Raw genomic sequence first — 26,777 nt, 5'->3', positions numbered from 1 at the left:
AAAGGTTGAATTACAATCACTGACAACCAACATATAGTCTATATGTTACCTTGACATGGATGAGAATGACATAGGACAATGGAGAAGACTGAAAGGCTGAATTACAATCACTGACAACCAACATATAGTCTATATGTTACCTTGACATGGATGAGAATGACATAGGACAATGGAGAGGACTGAAAGGCTGAATTACAATCACTGACAACCAACATATAGTCTATATGTTACCTTGTCATGGATGAGAATGACATAGGACAATGGAGAGGACTGAAAGGCTGAATTACAATCACTGACAACCAACATATAGTCTATATGTTACCTTGTCATGGATGAGAATGACATAGGACAATGGAGAGGACTGAAAGGCTGAATTACAATCACTGACAACCAACATATAGTCTATATGTTACCTTGACATGGATGAGAATGACATAGGAACTGATTTTATGTCTATGTCTGTTTGTAATCTGCATAATGGAAATACAACCAATATATCAACACATACAAAATGGCACCAGCCTACAAATGACAGACTTTCTAAAGATATTGATATGATACTGTAGGCTGATGGTAAAAAGCAGTGTATCACATCGATATGCTGCACAGGAATGTCATATATATATATATATATATATATATTTAGCAGTGACTTCAATAACACATGCACCCTTTGACAAAGAAATATGACTACAATCTTCAATAAATACAAAGAACTTTTCATCAAAGGAAGTCGGCACAAAACTTACATAAAAGTAATGGAATCTCATTGATTGTTGCATCTTCCAAAGTGACTGGAACATGATTATTGTGCTGTGAAAGTTTCCTTTTTACAGAAAAAAAGTTTATGCTCATGATCACTACCAATAGCAGCATAAAACACAAATTAAATGTCCAATTTTTTGAAAGCATAGATATCTGGCCATCAAGTTAACTGAAGATGGGGTATCTCACAAAGATGTTTTCTGAACTTTTAATTTGCTCACGTTTTCATTTCCCTATGAATAGCCTCATCCATGGGTAGCTTGGCAAGATGATATCTGTCTCCAGCTGACCAAAATCTTTTCCAATTTAAGTAAATATATATGTAGCACATAAACAACTGTTGCCACATGCTACTGGTGACAATATTCTAGTGAATTGTTTAATGACAATTGGATATAAATCAGATGATGACTACCATTTTTTATATATGTGTGTTTTCTAATGGGATGTGACTGATACATGAATTTTATCTGTAATCTATGTTCAAATTCATGTATTTTTCATAGACATGTACAGTACTTAACAGATTATGAACTGTACTACACAAACATAAGTTGTCAATATACATTTATATTTCAGACTAACCTGTCTTCATTTAATCAACAGTATATTATCTTGCACATATATCATTTTCTTCAGCTAACGAACTTGGTTGTTACTGCAGTCGCGTTCTATGGACACCCACTATGTAGGTAGATAGGTGGGTGGGTGGATTGGTAGGTAGGTAGGTATAGTTTTATGTATGTATGTATGCATGTATGTATGTATGTATTTATGTATGTATGTATGTATGTTCTATGGACACCCACCATGTAGGTAGGTGGGTGGGTATGTATGTACAATTGTATGTATGTACAGTTATATGTATAGTTGTATGCATGTATTTATGTATGTATTTATTTATTATGTATTATATATATATATATAAATATATATATATATATATATATATATATATATATATATATATATATATATATATATATATATATATATATATCTTGAAGAAATGAAGCATATATTTTCTGTTTAAAAAAAAAAACACAGTTCAAGCTAGAACTGGATTAATATGAAAAATACACTTCAATCTATTGAAAATCAACCATTACAAATCATACACAGTAATTTATACCTTGTCATATTTGGTCACAATTTCAGCTCTTTCCCTGGCTGCCCGCTGTAACTCCTCATATTCATCAAGGCTCAATGCAGCTAAAATGAGAGCACAACAAATTACAAGAATTGTCTTTTGAGATATTATGCATCTTCTATGTAACTTGACTTGAATGTGTACAAAGAGTGCATTAAATACCCTGAGCAGTTTAACAGTTACGCTCTGCAAATGAAAATATTTATGGACTGACAGGTTACATAGTCCAAGTTATCAAAGTCTTACTATATACAAGCTAATAGTCCACAGTCAGTGTTATTGAAGTTGTACTGTATAAAAGCCATTGAAACCAATCTCAGCATGGATCCTATTACTATAACAAACACAGAAAAGAAGCAGTGCTTGCTCCAAGACAATGTTACGTGAATCTTATCTGAATCGACCTTTATTTGAAAATCACTCATGGTAGTTTTGCCAAAAGCATAATGAAACTCTGTACAAATGTTGCATCAATATTAACGAAGTTCAATCTGATCAAATGTTTGACTTTTTGCAACTGGTCAATGAGGATTTCAATGCTTACCAAGTGTTTTAAAAACATTTTGTTAATTGCAGTTGGCAAGGTTGTACATGTAGTTTTATATATTGATCTTAGCATAGTGGTAGATACAGTTTTAGCAAACTAACTTGGCAAGGTTATTCATGTAATTTTACCAAATGAGGAAAATATCAAATCCAGTAAATAAAATTACATTACAATAGCATGTAATGGAATAAAATAAAATTTAAAACCAACAAACAATTAAATTAAATCAAATATAAATTAAATCAAATATACATAACATTATTAAACAATTTTGTTGAAACATCATGAAGAGTTCTACATGCATTCACTGATAATGTACTATTAGGAGTTCTAAAGGTATTCACTGATACCATACTATTATGAGTTCGACATGCATTCACTGATAACTACTATTATGAGTTCTACATGTATTCACTGATATCATACTATTATGAGTTCGACATGCATTCACTGATAACTACTATTATGAGTTCTACATGTATTCACTGATACCATACTATTAGAAGGTCTACATGTATTCACTGAGAACATATTATTAGGAGTTCTACATGTATTCACTGATAACATACTATTATGAGTTCTACATGTATTCACTGAGAACATAATATTAGGGGGTCTACATGCATTCACTGATAATGTACTATTATGAGTTCTACATGTATTCACTGATAACATACTATTAGAGCATCTACATGTATTCACTGATAATGTACTATTATGAGTTCTACATGTATTCACTGATAACATACTATTAGTAGTTCTACATGTATTCACTAATAACATACTATTAGTAGTTCTACATGTATTCACTAATAACATACTATTAGTAGTTCTACATGTATTCACTAATAACATACTATTAGTAGTTCTACATGTATTCACTAATACCATACTATCAGGAGTTCTATAAGTATTCACTAATAACATACTATTAGTAGTTCAACATGCATTCACTGATAACATACTATTATGAGTTCTACATGTATTCACTGATACCATACTATTAGTAGTTCTACATGTATTCACTAATACCATACTATCAGGAGTTCTATAAGTATTCACTGATAACATACTATTAGGAGTTCTACATGTATTCACTGATAACATACTATCACTAAATCTACATGTATTCACTGATAACATACTATTAGGAATTCTACATATATTCACTAAATTCATTTTTCAAGGCTTTTCAAAGATTCCTATGGACCCTGTATTAGGGTGTCTGCATGTATTCACTGATGTCATACTATTAGGAGTTCAACATGCATTCACTGATATCATACTATTATGAGTTCTACATGTATTCACTGATATCATACTATTAGGAGTTCTACATGCATTCACTGATAACGTACTATTATGAGTTCTACATGTATTCACTGACATCATACTATTAGGAGTTCAACATGCATTCACTGATAACGTACTATTAGGAGTTCAGTACAAGTATTCACAGATACTGTTTATAGAATACATTCCACCCCATGTCTTAAAAATCCCTCTTTATAAAAATGCTTTCTAGATGTCCATTTTAATAATGTCCATCTGCAGTGGTACATTTTCATGTGTGGAGTCATTCCACTTTATCATGTGTGAAGTTATTCCACTTTTTCATGCGTGAAGTCATTCTACTTTATCATGTGTGAAGTCATTCCACTTTATCATATGTGGAGTCATTCCACTTTTTCATGTGTGAAGTCATTCTACTTTATCATGTGTGAAGTCATTCTACTTTTCATGGGTTGAGGCAGTCCACTTTATCTTGTGTGGTGTCATTCCAGTTTGTCCTGCGTGGAGGCAGTCCACTTTTTCATAGGTGGAGTCAATCCACTTTGTCATGTGTGGAATCATTCCACTTTGCACTACAGTTTATTGGCTTAAAAGAATGTTTTCAGGTTGATCAAGATATTATTTGATAGTATATCTCTAGTGTCCACCATTCCATTTAACTGAGCAATCAATTGGACTAAATACTACTCATGAAAGAGTGACCTGAGTTTTACCTTGCAGAATTTGTCAAAAGATAAATCTGGATATTGCAAATTCTCTCTGGCACAAATGGTGGCATGCTGCTGTTTTCCTTTAAATGAGACAGGAACCTCTCTACCATGATGTGCTTTGAAAACATAAGAGAGCCACCACATGATGCTCACACAGGCAAAGGGGCCATGAGTCACATGGATGTGTGTGTTCCTATGATAAAATCAGAATCTGGTTCATTCAGACAGGCCCACAACAGTCAGATTATAATTCAAGTTTCCTGCTCTTTAACCATTGTGTTAGTGACATTGTGATAGCTGAGAGAATAAAACTTCACTCTGACATAACAGCTGATACATGGAAAAGATAAAACTTAACTCTGACAAAGTAGGGTACACGTGGAAACTTAACTCTGGCATAAAAGCATACACATGGAAAAGATAAAACTTTATTTCTAAAAAGCTTGTTTTCCTGTTCGCAGTCATTGCCCATGCTTTAGTCCCTAAGCCCCAAATGTCAGGAGCTTTATGTTTTTATCAAGGTCCTTAAGAATACTAATACATAGTGTCTAATCCCTAACTGACATGGGCTTTATGTTTTTATAGAGGTCTTTAAAAATAATGAAAACCTAATAGCAATCTAAACAAATGTATTGGAATTAAGCTTTGCTGCTTATACACTAAAAGATGTCAGCATTGTCTTTGACTCAGATCTCTGCATTTACACTATGAGTTAGCAATGAATAACTTAAGTAATCAACCTAATCAACTTATTTACTGCAGTTACACACTACGTGTTAGCAATGAATAACTTAAGTAATCAACCTAATCAACCTATTTACTGCAGTTACACTAAGTGTTAGAAATGAACAACTTAAGTAATCAACCTAATCAACCTATTTACTGCAGTTACACTAAGTGTTAGAAATGAACAACTTAAGTAATCAACCTAATCAACCTATTTACTGCAGTTACACTACGTGTTAGAAATGAATAACTTAAGTAATCAACCTAATCAACCAAATCACTGCATTTACACTAAGTGTTAAAAATGAATAACTTAATCAACCTAGTCACTGCAATTACACTAAGTGTTAGAAATGAATAACTTAAGTAATCAACCTAATTACTGCAGTTACACTAAGTGTTAGAAATGAATAACTTAAGTAATCAACCTAATTACTGCAGTTACACTACGTGTTAGAAATGAATAACTTAAGTAATCAACCTAATCACTGCAGTTACACTAAGTGTTAGAAATGAATAACTTAAGTAATCAACCTAATCAACCAAATCACTGCAGTTACACTGTTAGAAATGAATAACTTAAGTAATCAACCTAATTAATGCAGTTACATTACATGTTAGAAATGAATAACTTAAGTAATCAACCTAATTACTGCAGTTACACTACGTGTTAGAAATGAATAACTTAAGTAATCAACCTAATCACTGCAGTTACACTAAGCGTTAGAAATGAATAACTTAAGTAATCAACCTAATCAACCAAATCACTGCAGTTACACTGTTAGAAATGAATAACTTAAGTAATCAACCTAATTACTGCAGTTACACTAAGTGTTAGAAATGAATAACTTAAGTAATCAACCTAATTACTGCAGTTACACTAAGTGTTAGAAATGAATAACTTAAGTAATCAACCTAATTACTGCAGTTACACTAAGTGTTAGAAATGAATAACTTAAGTAATCAACCTAATTACTGCAGTAGGACTGAGCCTGTTTTATTAGAAATTGGTGGAAGTGAATTAAGCATAATCTTCAACCAAGATATATTCATCATCATTCTATATTTTATCATGTTTTGTTTTATTATAAGTGACAAATCCACGAAGTTAGGGATTCACAAATATGTATTGTTTAACCAAAGCATGAAATATGAAAGGCACAAATTTAAAATGATTCATGGTATTTGAAGAAATATTAAATCATTTTTGTGCTTCAATCAAGTTAAAAACTAAATGCCCCATGCAGATGGCAAAGAAAATAAAAATGCTTCCAGTATACCTTTGATAGCTTGATAACTGTATTAAGGTATCAAGAAAATGAGACATCATAATGCACACATCATATGGGTAATCCAAAAGTTAAAGATACATCTTTTAAGTTAAGCAGTATCATATCCACTATTCAGTTTTGGACTTTTCAAAGTCAACAGTTGACAAACTGACAAAAAGCTTAGAAAATGGGATACAATGTTGAAATGCTTTTGATGGGAAATATAAATTTCCAAAACAAAACATAACAAAGACAAAACAGTACTGTTCGGATTGATATTTATCACTGAAGTTAAAGGGACCACACATTTAATTTTGAGTAAATTGCCTATTTTAATGATTTCTGATTGGTTTATACCAGGACTGCAAGGACACTGATACATCTAATTGCTTGATACCAGGGATGTCATGACTTCTAATTAGTAATACAATGATTCTACAATTTATAACTGGTTAGTAGCTGAGATTGTATGATTTCTAATTGGTTAATACCAGGGATGCTATGAACTGTGATTGGTTAATGTCAGGGATTCTTCAGATTGGGTAATACCTGGGATGTTATGATTACTAACTTGAAAATACCAGGGATACAATAACTTCTAACTGGTTAATAACCAAGATATATGAATTCTGATTGGTTATAATTGGTTAATGTCATGGATATTTCTGACTGAGTTAATACCTGGAATGCTATGACTTCAACTTTGATAATACCAAAGACTTCTGATCCATTAAATACCAATGATGATGTGACTTCTAATCTGTTAAATGCCAGTGATGATGCGACTTCTAATCTGTTAAATGCCAGTGATGATGTGACTTCTAATCTGTTAAATGCCAGTGATGCTATGACTTCTAATTTGTTAATATGTGTGTTATTATGACTTCTAATTTAATACCAGTGATGCTATGACTTCTAATTTGTTACTACATGGGATATTATGACTTCTAATTTGCTAAATGGCAGTAATGCTATGACTTCTGGTTAATACCATGGATGCTGTGAACTGCCTGATAAAATGATGGATGCATTAATCTACTGAGGATATCTCATACATATACAGACAGCACAGCAAAGACATTTAGGATGTATGTAACAAGCTGACCCATCTTCTGCTTCCTATACTTACCCATGATGATACTGTCTTCCTGAAGGATTACTTTCACATTGTTGCACCTGCATACTAGAAAAAAATAAAAGATATATGAGCACTTTGCTATTACATAACTAAATTTAAACTAGATCAACAGTGCTGGAATGGTTCAACATCTGAAATTCCCATACTTTTCATTGTGTATGTTCCACAAACTACATCACCCCACCCTAAAATTAACCACAGCATTTCGTAAAAAAATTAAAAAAACTTTAGACAGTGCATGAAATGAATGTTTCTTCCTTCATTAATACATGTACTTTCAATAAACTTATTAATAAACAATTAAATCACCATCACTGATATCATAAACAAAGGGGTCAAGGGATAAAGTAACCTATTCACTCCTAAGGACAATATTACAGACTCTTCAAGCCATGACCTCTGACTGGCAACTGTGATTATTGGTGAGCTTAACACCATTTTCAGCACATGATTGGCTATACATGGCAGCCAGTATACTTGGTGGAGAAAAACCTGGGAACACCAACCAACCCATGAAAATCTTTCACAACTATTCACTTTACCTCAGCCATGACTCAAGCCAACATGGACAAAGGTGAAATATCAGTGATCTATAAAGGCGAGCAACTTGGACTACTCAAATACCCAGCCACCCAGGGCCCTGGCAATTGTAAACACTCAGCCACCCAGGGCCCTGGCAACTGTAAACACGCAAGCTCATAATGGATGCTAGAGAGTATTTTTATTTTAATTCATCACATGAAACAAGTCTGAATAACTTTGACACCAATTATTTTTTCTTATGGAACAGACAGACATGTCAGTTAAATGACATCATCCAAATGTATGATTTGTTCCTAGTGATCTTTCTCCTGTTGAATGATAGATAGTAAATTTGTGACATTATAAAGTCTTGTGTAGTTAAAGAGTATTTCAGCATACTCTCAATGGACACATTTTTGGCATTTGTAGGCAATTTCGCCAATTGTCCCTGCTAAAATTTAAAAAAAACTCTTTACTTGCAAACACTAAAATACAAACCACCAACATTTAAAACCCCTCTTTTGGGCAAAATTGTTACATTTTATGTCTGTGAAAATACTCACTAAAGAAAATTGTATAATGTCATTACATTTCTGACCCCCTCCCTGCAGTTTAGCAAATGTGGTGGTAGAAAGATAGACTGATGGAAGGTATCACAATATCCTAGATTCTTTTTATGAAAAGTGTAAGAATGAAAAGCTAATATTATAATTCAATAGCTTACATATAATTTATATGCTAAAATTATACTCATATTATCTTCTCAAAATAGCCCAAAATGTCATGCAATGAATGGTTTAATAAATTAATCGACCATCAGTAAAAAAAATTGAAAGCGATTTTTACTTAAAAAAAGACCACTGATGTAAAGATCTGAATCTTATGTGGAAACGACTGTTTAAACTTGGGAAATCAAAGTAAAATAAATGTTTCCTAGTAGTTTATTCATTGATCCATATCTTTTTTAATAGTGGTGGCTTAGCAAGGGCATATCACAGTCTCAAGATACTTGTTTTATTGGACAAGTAGCATTTTGAGTAGACTCAGTATCATGAACAGTGTAGGACAAGTAAACTTGATGCATGAATGGTAAAGGTTCCAGATCAACTGCCCTGCAGGATAATTAGCCAATGAAAATATGTTGAGCCCTGATGACAAATTGTGATGGTCCTGAGTACCATAGTTACCTTTAACAGAGAAGCTAAGATTTAGTCATATTGTAATATGTTGTATTTATTTTATATCCTACACATTTTTAATTTAAGTAGTCAAACAATTTTGTGAACACAAGCTATCTCTGCACAACACATATACCTATGCCATCCAGCTTCCTCCCACTCACCCCAAAAATGTGTGCCCCTAGAGTCAAATCCCAGTGAGAAGAACAGACCCATGCAGTGACCAATTTTAGTTGCATACATTCTAATTCATCCTTTTGTTCCCAGAACATGTATATACTGTAACAGGGTGATGATCTCAATAGCTTCCATGGATGGACCATGAGGTCAATATCAGCCCTTATGTGATGCAATCATTCAGTTAAAAATGTAGTAAAGTTAATCTAGAACTTCTGCATCTAGTAATCATCCCTCACATGAATATCCAATAACTAGAATGTTTAGTAGTGCAACTGACACACCGTATGTTGAAACATTATAATAAAAATCTCATTTAAACAGACTTATAAATATGACTTAAATAACCCAAAACAAAGTCAAATATGTGACTTCAGAGGAATTCCCATGGTGTCTGATGATGCTGTGTAAAACATTCTATTGATTTAGAAGTACAGTTGCTCTTTGAATTATAACTTGTAAAAAAAAAAATCAACTTTTAAATGTTACTGGTTATAGAACTGCCCATCATTAATTCAACTAGCAACCAGACCTATTTTTTCTTTCTCTATAAAATATTTCCATAAAAATAAGAACTATGTGATAAACAGACTCAAATGCGTAATGATGTGATATTAAACTCACTATTAAATCATTACCCACTGGTGGTCCTCTATATATTAGTTAATATGATGGGGACTTCCAAGTTAAGACCAGACGCTAAGTCCCCTCAGGGTTAGGGATATGTCTCTGGGCCACGTGTATTAATGTGATTTTTCATATCGAGTATGAACATTTCCAGCATTGCTATTGGGTGGGAAACTCAAAAGTTTATATGTTATTACCCAGGAGATAGGCTAAGTCTTTGGTGATCAGAACAGACACATGGGCCAAAATTTAATGACCTCAGGGCATTACCCAGGGGTCTTCCTGAATCACCCCTCAGACCGTGTTAACTCTTGGGTTGGTAATCACATATACCAATTCTAAGACATTAATTTCATAATTTAGGAATTATTTAAAATTTACATAAAACAAACCCCAAACTCATAACCTATGCCGAAACAAGGAGCTGTTTACATTTTTTAAATTACTGTGCACATATACCATATATACTCGCTTAGAAGATGAATCCAACTGCAAACTACAGAGACCCACATCTGCTGTTACATAATGCACCAATCTGGGTCTGTGCAGTTTTGTTAGGAAAAATCAACAGAACAGCACACACCCTGATCTGCAGGCACATTATGCTATGATCAGGATCATTTTGTTTGCAGTTTGACTTGACTTATAAGCAAGTATATACAGTACATGTACAGACAATACCTCAGCACTAGCCCAAGGTTTGGAATTTCTATAATAAATGGTAGTGGAGTAGATGCAGAACTATCAAATTGTGTAATTACTAAATATTTTATTTAGAATTATACAGACACAAAAGTGCACCCACCCCAAACTCTGACCCCATAAGGATGAATCAAATTTCTAAAGATATCCCCCCACACATTATACCCCAAAGTCTGAAACCTACATCTTGAACAATGTAGAGGGTTGTTGTTGTTGTTGTTGTTGGGTTTAACGCCATTTTTCAGCACATGATAGGCTATGCATGGCGGCCAGTATTAATGGTGGAGGAAGAACCAAGGAAAACCCTGGGAAGAACCACCGACCCATGAGAAGCTACTGGCATGCTTTCTCACATATCCACATTTGCCGAATCCTGGACTAGAACCCATGCAGACAATGTAGAGGGAGCTGTACAACAATTATAACACTTGACATTGCAACACATTAGTTTAGTCTTGTACATCTGCAACCCCAACCTCTCCACACACCCACACTCTGGGACAGAGATAAAAATTCTTAAAAAGTGTGCATCAAAAGACCATTCTCAGTGTTTACCTTTACTCCCATTTGAGTGTCAGAGACCCCACATTTTTAATTTAACCCCCAGTTCTGATGCCATGGAGATTTTTTACTCTCAATCTTGCACCCCTTGGGAAACACTGCATTCATAATTATACAGGGTCCAATGGTTTGAAGTATGCCTGTAATGGTGAAGCAGTTAGTGTGCAACATTATGTATGCATGTCTAGATGGCATATATACTACAATACACATCTTTATATCCAAAAACTGTAGACATAACTCACAGGGCATTTAAGTGCATCTATTGAATGTTGCCAGACTGCATCTGTGACATTAACTCATTTGTACTGTACAAGGATTTTCTTCAAGAAATACAGTTCAAAGTTACCGTGTTCATGTCAAATTTCAGTTAAAAATAGGAATCTATCATATATACCCCATACAGTATGGGTTCAGTTCAATTAAAATACTCACAGGCAGTCTGTGCTGTTGCATGTAATGGAAACCTGTAGGGTAATATTTCTAGAGTCTTGTAATTGGATTGATTAAAAAATTAAAGGAATGGGACACACCCATAACATCTGTCAAATGATTATCTTTTGTACACAATAGTATACTATGACAAAACTACATTCCATATGTATGACACAAACTCTTCCTTAACTGCTGCTATATGAGGTACACAAAGTACATGTAGGTGTACCTTACCAATAGTCTATGAACCAGATGATTTGTGGCATACTGTATAATACACATGTATGCATGTACCTTACCCATAAGCTATGACCCAGATGATTTGTGGCACACTGTATAATACACATGCATGTACCTTACCAATAGTCTATGAACCAGATGATTTGTGGCATACTGTATAATACACATACATGTACCTTACCAAAAAGCTATGACCCAGATGATTTATGGCATACTGTATAATACACATGTATGCATGTACCTTACCCATAAGCTATGACCCAGATGATTTGTGGCACACTGTATAATACACATGCATGTACCTTACCAATAAGCTATGACCCTGATGATTTGTGGCATACTGTATAATACACATGCATGTACCTTACCCATAAGCTATGACCCAGATGATTTGTGGCACAATGTATAATAGACATGCATGTACATTACCCATAAGCTATGACCCTGATGATTTGTGGCATACTGTATAATACACATGCATGTACCTTACCAATAAGCTATGACCCTGATGATTTGTGGCATACTGTATAATACATGTGCATGCACCATAAAATAAAAAGCTAAGACCCTGATGATTTGTGGCATACTGTATGATGTACATGTATGTGCATGTACTTTGCTGGTATTATTCAACTGTTACCCAACATCTTTCAGGGTTCTGAAGCAGCCAGGTTTGAGTCCCCCTGGTGTCTCCCCACTTTCACTCATGTTCATAACAGACTTAACTCTCCTTAACTTGTTCCAGCTAAAAGCAAATGCAAAGTCTTACCAAAATGTCTCGAAGTGTCCTTTAAACAACACACATCAAAAAAGCTCCATGTCATACACACAAAATGCAAGTTTATCAATTTTACAAATGTTATGTGTTCCTATTCTGAAGTATGCTGTTAGGCATCCACAATTTTCCTACCAAGGTATTTAAGTTCCTTCACATGGATTATATGTAGAAAGTAGTATAGGAAAATAACCAGTGAGCAGATGGTGAAATCATAAATCCTGAAGTACACTTTAGAATTACACAAAAACCTTCTTTGAAGCAATGAGCAATATCAGACATACCAACCACACATTTTTAACACCACCCTGCTAATACAAACAACAGTATAAGGGACAGAATTAGTCCATCTTTATTCACAAGACCTCATAAATGGACTAACTGGGTAATAAAATCTGTTTTCTCAAGCCATTTGAGTGGCCTTGACAGAAAGGATGTACTGTATGCATGCACCTGCAGGTATCCAATACCAGTTGAAGGAAGGTGAAACTTGTTTTGAACCACAACATAAATAAGATGATCTACAAGGTGAAACTGTTTACTCAGCATGAACTCTACCCTGTCATAATGTATAAATGAATAGGGCTTGACTATTATGTCAAAAAGGATTCTTATCAGGATAGGGCTTGGCTATTATGTTAAACAAGATTCTCAACCACAACTCTAACCTGTCAGTCATACTGCATAAAGGAATAGGGCTTGACCATTTTATTAAACAGGATATTCATTTCATGTCTGACGCACATGATAAATAGTTAGTCTTGAATTTTTTCCCCTTAATAGCTTAATTACATTCTTGGTAAGAATGATCATGTAATATGTAAGTACAAAATAATTAGTGAACCTTTTGAGAATATGGGAAATTAAATAAACTATACACGATACATTAAATTGCAATTGACAATGGCAGAAATTATTTTGACCAACACCAAATAAAATAAACACTACATATTTTAACAGATTGGTACTCAGATTGTACATATTTACATAAATGAACACCAATCATAAAAACATTACCAATGCCAACAATAATAGCTGCTTAAAAGACAAAACAACAGTTGTTGTAGTTGAAGGGTTTAATGGGATTTTTCAGCACAAGATAGGCTATACACAACAGCCAGTATAACTGGTGGAAGAAGAACTGTGGAAAATCCCGGGAAGAACCACCGACCTATGAGAAGCTACTGGCAAGCTTTCTCACATACCCAACAAAACAATAACAACAATACTAAATGCAGATATACATTAAAATACATATATATATATATATATATATATATATATATATATATATATATATATATATATATATATATATATGAAAGATAGGTCACAGAAGACAAACATATTAAAATTTATAAGAAATATCTAGTTTGTTATTAAAATTAAAATTAAGATATCTGGAAATGAGAGTGCTAAATATCAAAATTTAAGCAGTATGAAGAAACTGAGAATAAACTGGTAACCATGAAGCTGATTTGCTGCTGACTGCTAAATAAAGCAACACAAACCAAATTTACATTGAGTCCCTGACCATACCCAAATCATTCTGATGAATTCTTTGAAACCAGGACAGTTATCAGTTTTTTGTGCAGGCTGATCCAGACTCTATTGGCCTCAAATTTAAAAGAAAAATTCACCCTATATTTTGGTCTTTGCCGTTGTTGTGGATTTAATGCAATTTTTCAGCACATTATAGGCAAGCAAGCACTTAGACCACTCTGCCTTACAGGGTCCCTCTTCACCCTTTCTATCAATGCCAAATAGTTTGTGAGATTCTAGTTGTGGTTTTCAAATGTCACCAGATTAATAAAAAAATAATTAGGTATTTCTTGTGATGTATCTTACATAATTCAATGCCCACATATCTTAAGAAAGGAATATGTAAAGTAGGACAGTTTGTTCTCAGCATATGAACTTGTATTCAAAATTATAGTAAAACCTGTCCATAAAGCTATTCAGGCAACATGACAAAGCCACTCAGGCAACATGACAACTTGTCTTTTACAGACAAGTGTCCTTTATAAGAAGAAAACTTTCTGATGTACAATTTTTATGTTAAACTTCCCCATCACTTTCACATACAGGCTGAATGGTCACAAAACAGCCTTATGAACTATATACAAACTATATCAAGTCTCCAGGTTTAACCCAACATGAGAACAGATGCTAAATATATCATAACTCACACTCTCATTTTGAGATATGTTGATCTCAGTTATTTGCAATGAAAACAGACATATTTGCAAGCACATTAAGTCAGAGGAGATAAGGTCTATGTTGTTTGCAGCGGAATCTGACTTGTATCTAAGTATATACTATTGTTAGGGTAAAGTGCCTTTGAGCTGAACACATACCTTAATTTGGATAGAGTCAAATCATATCACTCAAACTAATACATGTATCTCAGTTGGTATAGCATCAGATTTATAATCCATGGGGTGTGAGGTTCAATCACCACCCAAGCCAGCTGCCTTGAGAAAGGCACTTAGCACCCACTTCCTCTTTATTATATATCCCTGGGATTCCACTAATGGATGTCCAAGCATCATACTATACACGAAAGTTTCCAAGCAGGACACCTCAATTTGTGGTGGGTTAATATCCAGGTGATTTCCAAAGCTTCTTCATATATGCTCAAATGAACAGTTAGACATCCCTATAAATACGTACCTAATATTAAAAATATGTTAACCTTACAATGAGGATGGCTAGAATCAATCATTCATCGATAACTGTCATTATGCTTAATTACTTATGCAGCAGTCGTCTGCTGGTATCAAATATGCCATAAAGACCATGTGCAATATGGTTACTCGAGTGTGAAAAATTAATAGTCAGATTTTCTTGATGCTGACAACTTGTTTGTTAAATGCACAAAGCTTAAACAAGAAACTGCTGCTTAATTCACTTTCTGAACTTGAGTAGATAGGCAAGTATATATTTTAAATATCAATCAGTTTGCATATTAATGGTTCAACAGTTTTTTTGAGCAACTTTATCAATATCAGCATTAAGGTGAATTCTCCCCAGGCACAAAATGTTGTGAAAAATTAACATCTCCTAAATGTTTTAGAAGAAGCAAATTATTCAAAGCAAGTGCTTAGAATACTGACTGGTTGGAAATTGATAATCACTCAAAAATGTTTTGCAAAGTCTGTCATGACCCAAAACATTCAATGCCTTTGTTAAAATTGGTACAGATCAGATGCTCTGAATAAAAGATAAATAAAGCATCACATTCTTTTATAGTTAATAGGTCTGATACAACAACCACCACCAAACTCATGATAATCCCAAAATTACATTTCAGGACTTGCCTGAATCTTTGCTTCACTTCTTTGACACACACACACCCTCCCTACGCACACATGTGAACCTCCTGCACAGCTGAGATTTCCATCCTGGTATGAGGGGTATCTTCCATGCCTCATTGAAATCTCCAGTGTACACAAAATTAATGTTGACAATTTTTACCTTTTCAATTTTTTTCACACCTTGCTTCCAGTTGTAGTAAATGTACATTTACTTCAATTCTGGATGTAATCACATGACTGAACTTATGTGCAATACAATTTAGTTAGTAATTTCATGCTGTACAAAACAATTTGCATCCCTTTTATTCTGCTGGTAGGGTCAGCTGGCTCCAGTGTTTGAAGTTTGTTGAAACTGATAATACTAAGTATGATCCTGATGGGTCTTGGTGAGTCTATGCTGAGGATAGATGATACAGACTTACCCTGTACCGACAGCTTTATATATCTGGGCAGCAGCATCAGACAAGACGGAGGCATCAAGAACAATACCCAGAGCAGACTATGCAAGGCCAGAAATGTATTCCAAAGTAAGAACAGCGTATCAAGATCAACACAGATTGGTAACCGCATCAAGCTTAAGTTGTTCCAAAGCTGCGTCTTATCAACGCCACTATATGGCTCAGAGTGCTGGCGTATGACAGTATGATCTTGCCAAGCTCTCATCCTTCCATACCACATGAATCCGTAGGATACTTTATATCCTCTGGCCAAGAAAAATATCCCACCATGATCTGTCTGTGCAATGCCACCAAAAAAAAACATGGCCGTTATCATAATGAGAAGATGCTGAAGATGGATATGCATGTTATGAGAAAGGAGGGAGCAGTTTTAAGTACAGTACTGCATGGTCATCCTGAGGGGGGCCTAAGACATCATGGTGTCGAACTGTTGTGGCTAAGATAAAACCCCTCCACGGCTGGGGCACACTAGAGAAAATGGCCAAAAACATACAGAAGCAGAAGAGCTTTGCCCCACAAGCCAATGGGCTTAATAGCTAGCACGTAAGTATGTATGATGTTAAATAATTCTGAAAAGATTAAAGACATTAACTGATTATGGTTGGATTAACGAAGAGCTCACTCAGCATAAAACAGTCTTTTTTGGCTTCTATGTTTAAAGTTTGTCGAGATTTCTAAACGTGCATTATTTTCCAATTCTAAATTCCAAGATCTAAGCAAACAAAATGTCGCACAAAATTCACTGATGGATGGAAACAGTAACTGTATTGGTTGGAATCTAGCTTGAAGGACATGCATATGCATTCTGCCCCTTTTGTAAAGTCAGTTTAAAAATCTGCTAAGGTGGCAAGAATAACATTACACATCTTGCAGCATATTAACTGTGACAACAAAGATGCCAACACTGAAATCCATGTCAGTGGAAACTGAATCAAATGTGGATAAAAATACAGTGAGATATTGTTTACCAACTTCTGAGCAGAATATCATCTTCTGTTTATAGTAGCATATCTGTTTTTTTTAGATCTAGTCAAATTGATGTCCTCTGACTCAGAGATTGCACAAAACTGCTCATAAAATGGATGAAAACTACCTACATAGTGACCCAAGATCTGGCTCCTCAATGCAATAAGAATGTCAAAGACAGTTTTCAGAATGACAACTTCACAATTTTCATTCTTTTGAAACTCCTAGCCAAGTTTACAAATTCTCATTTTTTTTCTAATGTGACTCTTCTGTTCTGTCACATCATGTATGTACACAATAAAAACTGAAGATGAATTATCTATTAACTCCTATGATCATTACATCTTTCTGTCATTCCCTGGCTATCACAATAGACTGTTTGCTAATATGCTTGTACTAAAGAAATTTGAAATGAACAATAATACCAATGAATATTCGGAGACTTCCAATATTTACCCATGAAGTCATGGATCTCCTAATTTAGGAAATTGGTGGTAACCTTGATAGCCATCAATGTATTAAACGAGCACATAAAACCAACAGAGCTAAAATAACATCTAAACAGTCACAAATGGTAGTGGAATTTCACATTCAATCATACCACTGGAAAGACCAAAAGCACATCTGAAAGTCAATATTTCCTACACTTCTGTTTGTGACTTAAGATAGGGATGCCACATTAATACTTTCTTTAATCTGTATGCATAACCTATTACATGTATTGTGTTGATGGCACTGATTAGTCTTTTTTAACCTATTTGTATTAAGGGAGAAAAGGTAATTTAAAGTTTTGAGCCTTTAAAGAATGTTTATGATTTCTGTTTCCCATCAGTTTTAAGGCAATTGTGATAAACGGCTAAAAAAGGAACATGATTAACAATAGGCATTCTGTTTAATATTTATTCGTATTGTTGTGGGTTTAAAGCCACTTCTAGCACATGAATGGCTACACATGGCATCCAGTTTAACTGGTGGAGGAAGAACTACCAATTCACAGGAAGCTGCTGGAAAGTTATCTCTCATATCCACTTTGGTCAAGCCAAAGAGGACAGAAGTGAGATAGAAAAGGTCAGTAAAGGTGAGTGCTTTGTACCACTCAGCCACCCTGGGCCCAAAAGTAGCACAAGTAAAAAAATCATGTATACCTATACTGTGTGCTTAACTTTTGTCCATGACTGTAGAGGCACATATGATAATGTTTGTTTGTAAATGGGGTGTTTACATTACTAACTTTTGTCCATGATTGTAAGTTGTAAATAACATGCCTAGATAACTTTTTAGTTCAGAACATTCTAGAAACAGGTTTCAAGGTCAGTCTTGTTTACACTAGGTTCTTCTGTCAGGAAGCTTCACATTTTATTACAGTATAGGTCAAGCGAAAACAGGTATAAATATTGACCTGATAAATAATTCATTCTGATTTTAAGATCAGTCTGTGGGAATCCTTAACAGCTGTGTTCAGATGCAACAGAGAGAAATTTAAATTATTCAATGGAATACTAAGGGTTTAATGCCTTTGGAGTAACACCTTGTTTTGAAATTATTCAGAACTCATTCAAAGACATTTCAAGTTGCATCACTGTGGTACTTTATAATATTTAAGCCTACCAGAATTCATTCAGAACATTTTATACTTCTGGATATTTAGGATAATTTGGGATTTAGTTCACAATTCTGTGTCTCTTAAATTTCAGCACTGTAAATTAGAGAAATAAATTGTTTGTTGGTTTACTAAACTTGTCACCTTCACTAGCCAATGGTTCTGATGTGTTCATCCTATCTAAACCTTGGCAGACTGATCATATAATTCACTGCTCCGTGTCAGCGAATTTCATTGTATGTGGCTGCAAGCAACCAAGTCCAATCAAAATCAAATTGTTCAAATTTGAACATTTCCTACATGAGTGATACAAGGGGAGCATACAACTGAATGGCCTGTTAAATACAGGTAAGCAATTTTCTACTTCTGTTTTCCAGGCCTGTATTTGTACAAATAAATTCTTTCCTTCAATAACACCTGTAATGGATTCCATCTGTTATGTAGTCAAATTCATAATGTTAAACTTACAAAAATATCCTTCTTAAGTCATTTGCCTGTACCATTTTCAACTGATATCACAGAATCAATGCTTTGCTATTATACTAAAGGAGAGAACTCATGAAATCCACTAGATGTCACTATCACCAAGCACTCAAATATCTGACTGATTCGCCATAGTGTAGAGAGGGTTAACATATTGGAACCTTGGCTAGCAAAGATGTAAACTTGCTGGTTTCGCTTCTTTTTGTTACATAGTTTAAGACGTAGAGTTGAAACACATACAATACAATCTCTAAGATACAAAAGAGTTATGGAATAAAACATTTAACTAATAAATGATGAAATTAATTTTATAGGGTGGTATTTGTTTGTTATTACACTACTAGTTCTGATAATGGAGATCTACCATGTCTGTATTATCAGTTTTTGCAAATCACATGTTCTCATGAATACATTTACCTTTTTAACTGATAATGTGACAACAATTCCTGTATTATTTTGGAATAAAATTCTGAGTAGTTCTTGAACTCACCTTTACCTGACACTGCAATTACTGTGATTACACTAAGAGTTCTGATAAAAGGAAATTATTCTCTATGCAAAAGTCACAGTTCCTAATGAATAAGTTTATATTTAAACTTAGTAATTCTGAACAATTAAGAGCAATTAATAAACAATTAAAATTATTCATTAAGCTGGTTGTATATGATAAATATCAAAGATAAACTGAAGTTTTCAAATTAAACTGTTTATTTGCTTCAGTTTGGTGCCAGTCTTCCTGTAAGAAGCACAAATAACTCATGACCATTCATGTATTAATTTCAGAACTTGATCATATGTTATTGCTGCTCCAAGAATGCATACATGTGATACTAGTGGTGGTATGCCAAAAATCTACTTTTAAAGGCAGACTTCTGTACATACTAGTATTTTATATAGTTTTATAAAATTAAGAGATTTTTTTAAAAATTGATTAAAAAACCCTCTGTACTTTTATGTGTTCTATCAACACATTAATGTTTGACCAGTACAATGACTAGTGTAATGATCTGTGGCAGAGCTTGAGGATTACAAAATTAAAAGAACAGCTGACATCCGTATGCAGCAAACTGTGAACTGATTACCTTATTGTTGGAATACATAGAGTTTAAGGCCAAATGAGTGATTGTTTTTTATGTGATATAAGTACTAAAAGAGAGAAAAAAGTGGTTATGATCTCTTCTAAGCCTTTTATAAAAATTAGCTGACCACTGGCAGAGGGGAGATATGAAGACACCAATTATAACAGATGATTTTGGCAGACACTCAAGAGTAAGTATTTTGATTCTTTTTGCCATGTTTAACGTTATCTTATTATTCAAGATGTTTTAAGAGGAATATTTAAGCACTGCTCTAAAATATTTTGTTCAATTCATGGCAAAATGCTGAAATGTGTGCTTTCTCCCACTGCAAAGAAACCACTGACAAAGAAATATTAAAAGTTCAGCAATGCTTGGTTCTTATTGCTATAGGGTTTAACACCATTTTTCAGCAAAAGATAGGCTATACATGGTGGCCAGTATAATTGGTGGAGGAAGAACCCAGGTAAAACCCTGGAAAGAACTGCCAACCCATGATAAGCTATCTACCAGTAAGCTTTCTCACAAGCCCACATTGGCTGAGCCTGAGGCTCAAACCCCCACAGACAGAGGTGAGATGGTAGTGATCCATAATGGTGAGCGCTTTAATCCAATCGGCCACTCACAGGCCCTCAACAATGCTTGGATATCAGAATTTAAGCATGTGCAGGCAAGCAGGAAAGGTTCTAAGCTTGGGTTGTGTGTTGCAAAGATATGTATCCTCTGTATTTTAGAACTAAGTTTAAGTCTTCATGCACATAATAAAGTTCAATCCCTAGATAAAATATACCAGTTAACAATATGTTACAAGATAGTTCATTTTAAAGTTGGGATAAATTATTCATGAAAGCATAAATATACCATGTATTTTTTCACTGTTATTTCCCATTTAAATCAATCTTAATTTATTTGTATTTATAGTGGTGAAGCATTCTGGATCTGAGCCATAAAAAGAAAGAAGCCCTTGAGGACAAGACCCAGGAATAGATCTAAGGTCTAAGTCAGGAACTTCCTCTGTGTTGTGAACATAATGTACAGACTACTGGAGAGCATTCAGCTATATTACACAGCCAGCAACAAGAAAACTTAGACTGAATTAATGTCATTACAACATTCTAATGCTGACAAAAACAGAGCTTTCAAAAACTCTACTGGATGTTATTAAAAAAATCTTTGCAATGAACTACAACATACACAACAGAAAAAATTTCGTTGACAATGTACCCACTCATATTTACTATTAACTCATTCAGCCCCAATCCTGCCTGTAGGCGTGATGAGGCTGTACCCTACTTCTGAGCTCTGCAGCATCATGGTCATTTAAGATAGACCAAAGTGGTTGGTATTACAAAAAAGCATACAGATATAGCTCTACAATGATACCAAATAATCTGGACGTTCTAGTTGCACTACAAAATACATAGGGAAAAACCTAATTTTTTTGTACCCGTTTTTTTTCACCCAAAATTTGCTCATGGTTGGAATCGATTCTGTGTCCAGATTTTTAGACCTTTTGGCCTCAGATCAAAGGCAGACCGGTCTGAACTGCACACAGACAGGTGAACCTTTGCAAAAACTAGGATAAGGTGGGCATTTGGATTAAACAGTGGTCTCCATACGAAAATGAGGAGTCCATTAAGCAAAAAAACCAAACTTTTACCCTTCTGTTCATGTGCAAGCAAAATAACCAATGGAAAACAATGTTTTTAATACAACTAGGCATTAGGCTAATGGAAAATCTTTTGAAACTCGATGTATTAGGATGTATTCAGAAACAGCACCCAAAATGTCTTTCCTACTTGCATTTCAGGCGAAAATGACAAAAACCTCCAGGGCCGAATGAGTTAATATAACAATGCCATCAGAATCTGATTTATGTTTAAAACTTGTTATATGATAAAAAGAGAATACATATTATGGCCAAAAAATCAGTTATTTTTAATGCTGCTGTTATAGAATTTAACACCATTTTTCAGCACAAGACTGGCTTTACTGTTATGTATATCTGATTTAATATATATGTATTTTAATTTAATTGTCAGTTTGAAATTATTTTTTTTTATACATGCTATTGTAATGTAAATTTATTCACTAGAGATGATACTTTTTTCACAAAATTGTTTGACCTTGTTAGTTTATAAACAACAGGTGCTGATCTAAATTCTGACCTGGATACAGAATTAGTAAACAAAGTTCTATTTTATTTTAAAATGATTGGTTGTTGTTAGGGTCATTATGGAACTAAGTGGGTTAAGAAGTAAACACTTTTTTTTAAATTTTTATTCTGGGAATAAAATAATTGGTCTAATCAAGGCCATATTCTGTGTATGTGATATAAACATGATCAACCCCTTTGATTTCGCAATTCTGGTTTTTCCATAACTACACATTTGTTAGTTATAATAGTGATGTGTAAAGAGAGATTTCTCAGATTTGTGGGCTTTTACACTTGGTATCAAGTTGTTTTCTTTGTTGTTGCCAGATTTTGAGTTAATTATCTTCAGATCATTTGGATTTCAAAAGGATTAATTCTTTATTCTCTGGAAATATTTGAAGAGTGCTAACATAGAACTTTTGGAAAGACATTTCTTACAAATTTAATTTTGATTTCCAACACTGGAGTGCCATTATTTGTATTTCTACAAGGAACTGTAGATAAGCACAATACTGACTACAGCATTCGTCATCATCATCCATCTTGGATTTTCCAGCAGGATTTAACTTGAAATTATTAGAACATTTATTACTAGGACTTTTGCAATTGAATTTGTGGATTATTCCAAGAATATTTTTGGATCTGAATCTTGAAACCATAAATTCTTCTTTTTCTCTCTCATTTTTACAGAATTTTTCAAGAAATAAATTATTTGTTAAATTTTAAAAAGCTTGTTGTTTTCACTCTTTCTGTGTTACTGTTTATTCGAGCCTAAACACATAATAATATATAGATGACATAAAAAATGGTAGAGGAAAAAACCCAGAAAATCCGGTGAAGAACTATTGACCCATGAGAAGCTAATGGCAAGCTTTTCACATACCCTCACTGGCCGAGCCCAAAACTCAAACCCATTCAGACAGAGGTGAGATGGCAGTGATCCATAACAGTGAGTGCTTTTGACCACTTGACCTCCCTGTTATTTTGTTTTCAATCCCCTTAAAGAACCTAAAATTTATGCCAGTAAAAAATCTACTTGTTTAAAAGTCAATCAAATTTTGTAAATCTACTGGTTTGAAATCCTGCATGAGGCGTATAATCAGACCACTCAAAGGAAGGTTAAAACTATTCAATGGGAACACAATTCAAGCACATCCCTTTCTTTTAGCATCACTACTTATGAGCATTATAAGACCAATGGGTATAGGTAAAACATGCCTGTATGTATACAAATCTGAACAATTGGGATGCACTTGTGGAGACAAATGTTCCCAAGGCAGAATTGTGTAGTAGCATGGCACATTTCTATTGTACCTTTTCTGGTGAGTCTTTGCCAAATTTGTGTCTTAAACATAATGTCTGTATTAGAATAAAGATAATCCAAGTTCTGGTGGCCTAGTGGTTGAAGTGTCCACCTCGGATGCGGAAAGTTGCAGGTTCAAACCATAGCAGAATCATACCAAAGATTTACAAAAATGGTACTAACAGCTGCTTTGCTAGGTGCTCAGTATTAAGAGGTTAGTGTTAGGAATGGTCGGCCTGGTGTCAGAATAATGTAACTGGGTGGAACATTATGCTATGTATCTGGCATGATGCCCCAGTGCTCGACATCACTTATAAACTGTCACACTGCAGACATTGTAGTGATATGACCGAATTTTTTTAAAGCTACGTTAAAAGTCCAAATCACACATACAGACACATGCATAGTCCTACAACGTATGACACATAACCTGATTTATTTGTTATAAGGGGACATGATTCTTACTGCCTAACTAAAGGCGCTGTGTAGTGTGTTTTGGTGTTGACTAACAGTGTAACAAAAGTCAAATTTTTAGGAATATACATACAACTGCAGGCAACCAATAACATCCCTTTTTTGCAAAGTAAAGTTATAATGTTTTTGCCAGACTTTACTTACCCTGGTGTCTTTTCTCTAATAAATTCAAATTCACACAAAAGAAATGTACCTGTTTTCAAGTTTCATTAGCTTACATTTCAGTTGGCTGGAAAGCAATGAAAGCTGGGAATGCCAAAATCGAGTTAAGTTGAAATAACGAAACAATTAAAAATACATTATGCATATTGGAACTGTAAACATTTTGTTTTGTTTCATTCAAGAAACATATCCCCAAAATGAACCTACTTAAACGTCATTTTGCATAGCTTGTCTACTGTCGCATTGCAACAAATTTAAATGTATGTCAACAGAACATGAAAATGCGTCCATTTGCTAGTGTCATGTTATCATTCCACCAGGATAAAGACAGTACAGTAAGTATATTAATTACACATAAATTAGTGGAAGAGTGTCAAAATAGGCGGCCAAGTGTGTGAGATATTCCTGAAACTTTAACTACTCATTCCCATGTCAACCAAATGCCGTTATTTGGATAGTAAGATATAGCACTAAAACAAAATCATGTGCTATGTCTTACACTGTAGGAGTAACACACATGCTGACCCTTTACACCCCCAACATAAATGTTAAAAACTAATAATGGTGTCGGAAGGGTCGGAGGAAACTCGGACTAGAATAAATATTGCGTCCAAATCTGTACGTAAAAGTTGTCACAGTGATAGTGGTAACAGCGACTGTGTAGTGCCTTAGTGGTCGCCTGCTGAAGGAATCGCAAAAAAAAAAACAACCTGCTCAAGACAAATGAGCTCATTACATTGTGTACACTAGATGTGCTTATTAATTACCATCCTCGAATGCGACACTTCAATGCATATTATCGATTCATTTTTCTAAAAGTCACAACCCCCGTCCCATGCTTTTGTAGTATATAAGAATGACAGGAATTCGAAGTGACTACCCACCGATCCCCATTTTCGCCCCACTGTTTATGTGACCCGAAAGTCAACTTGCCAAATGAAAATGTGTGCACATGTATCATAATCTGATTATTGAATCTAGCTGGTGATAATGTAGTAAATTATTAGTTATAATCCACATGGCAAATTTAAAACCATGCCTATAATAGCAAGGAAACTTACAGTCCCTTTCAAGAGGTGGGGTCCATATAAATACATCCACATTACCCGATTTGTGATAACTTTCGATGGGGAAAAGTCACGTGACACTGTTAGAAGCTAGCTCATTTTAGTTTTGTATTTGAAGTTCACATTGTAATTTCTGATGAACTGATGATCGTAGTTGTTTGTTTTAAAAAGAAGATAGCAATGCACATGCTTGTAAAATGAGGAGTATATAAGACTTTTTCATCAGTTCGCAAACAACTAGTAACGTACTGACTCATAATAAATGTGTGGAACGTGTAACCGTACCATTTAACTACACGAACGGTACTCAGTTGTGGGTACTGTATCTGCCTTTTTAAGTTATGATTGTTATGGTAATTTGAGGGAGGTATCATTATTATTATTAGTAGTAGTAGTAGTAGTAGTATCATGTGCTGCTGTTGTTAGTTATCATCATCATCACAAAGTCTCCAGCAGATTCGTGATTATTATATAATTTATGTAAAGTGTCTTTATTAGAAGGGAAGTAGTATGTGACTGGGCATTTTACATTACTAGTCCACTTTGCGGCCTTTCCACCGGTCCTCACCTCTATCCCCATGACCATTTCGTTGTCTGTATTTCACTTTGAACTGTATTGTGCACACAGGCAAGCAGACAGGTGACGCAAGTGATTTAGTCATGTTGGGTAGAGACGGGATGGACGGGCTTGTACATCCGGACGGAAAACCTCAGGAGGATGCCTCAGATGAAATCGATTGGCTGTGGATCCTACAACAAAACCTATGTTTACAAAATTACCCAAACTAGAACCAGACGGTAGTATACTAGCATCGTTGCAACCGGCAAAAAATGCTACCTGGTAAATAAAAAAATTCGTCGTTGATCTGATCGAAAACGTCACTCACTACGTACGCAAT

General features: G+C 34.4%; 1 protein-coding gene across 3 annotated transcripts in view; it reads right to left on the bottom strand.

The window, feature by feature from the left end:
• Nucleotides 1-25,959, bottom strand: part of LOC149769995 (USP6 N-terminal-like protein) — an 84,171-nt gene extending 58,212 nt beyond the window's left edge. The window contains exons 1-3 of one of the 3 annotated variants that reach the window (XM_089949554.1): nt 25,873-25,959; nt 7,592-7,645; nt 1,898-1,977 (exon numbers count right to left, since the gene is read on the bottom strand). In XM_089949554.1, coding sequence (XP_089805680.1) covers nt 1,898-1,977; nt 7,592-7,595 — 84 coding nt within the window. In that variant the 5' untranslated portion in view covers nt 7,596-7,645; nt 25,873-25,959. Of the gene's footprint in view, nt 1-1,897; nt 1,978-7,591; nt 7,646-11,802; nt 11,822-13,101; nt 13,202-25,872 lie in introns of those variants that run through there. The other 2 variants (XM_089949555.1, XM_089949556.1) reach the window with 2 other exon arrangements.
• Nucleotides 25,960-26,777: the final 818 nt, after the last annotated feature.

This window comes from Sinohyriopsis cumingii, unplaced genomic scaffold, assembly GCF_028554795.1.
Source record: "Sinohyriopsis cumingii isolate HCF-2022 unplaced genomic scaffold, ASM2855479v2 utg002887l, whole genome shotgun sequence".
NCBI classification, from domain to species: domain Eukaryota; kingdom Metazoa; phylum Mollusca; class Bivalvia; order Unionida; family Unionidae; genus Sinohyriopsis; species Sinohyriopsis cumingii.
This window is presented reverse-complemented; position numbering and strand designations above follow the sequence as displayed.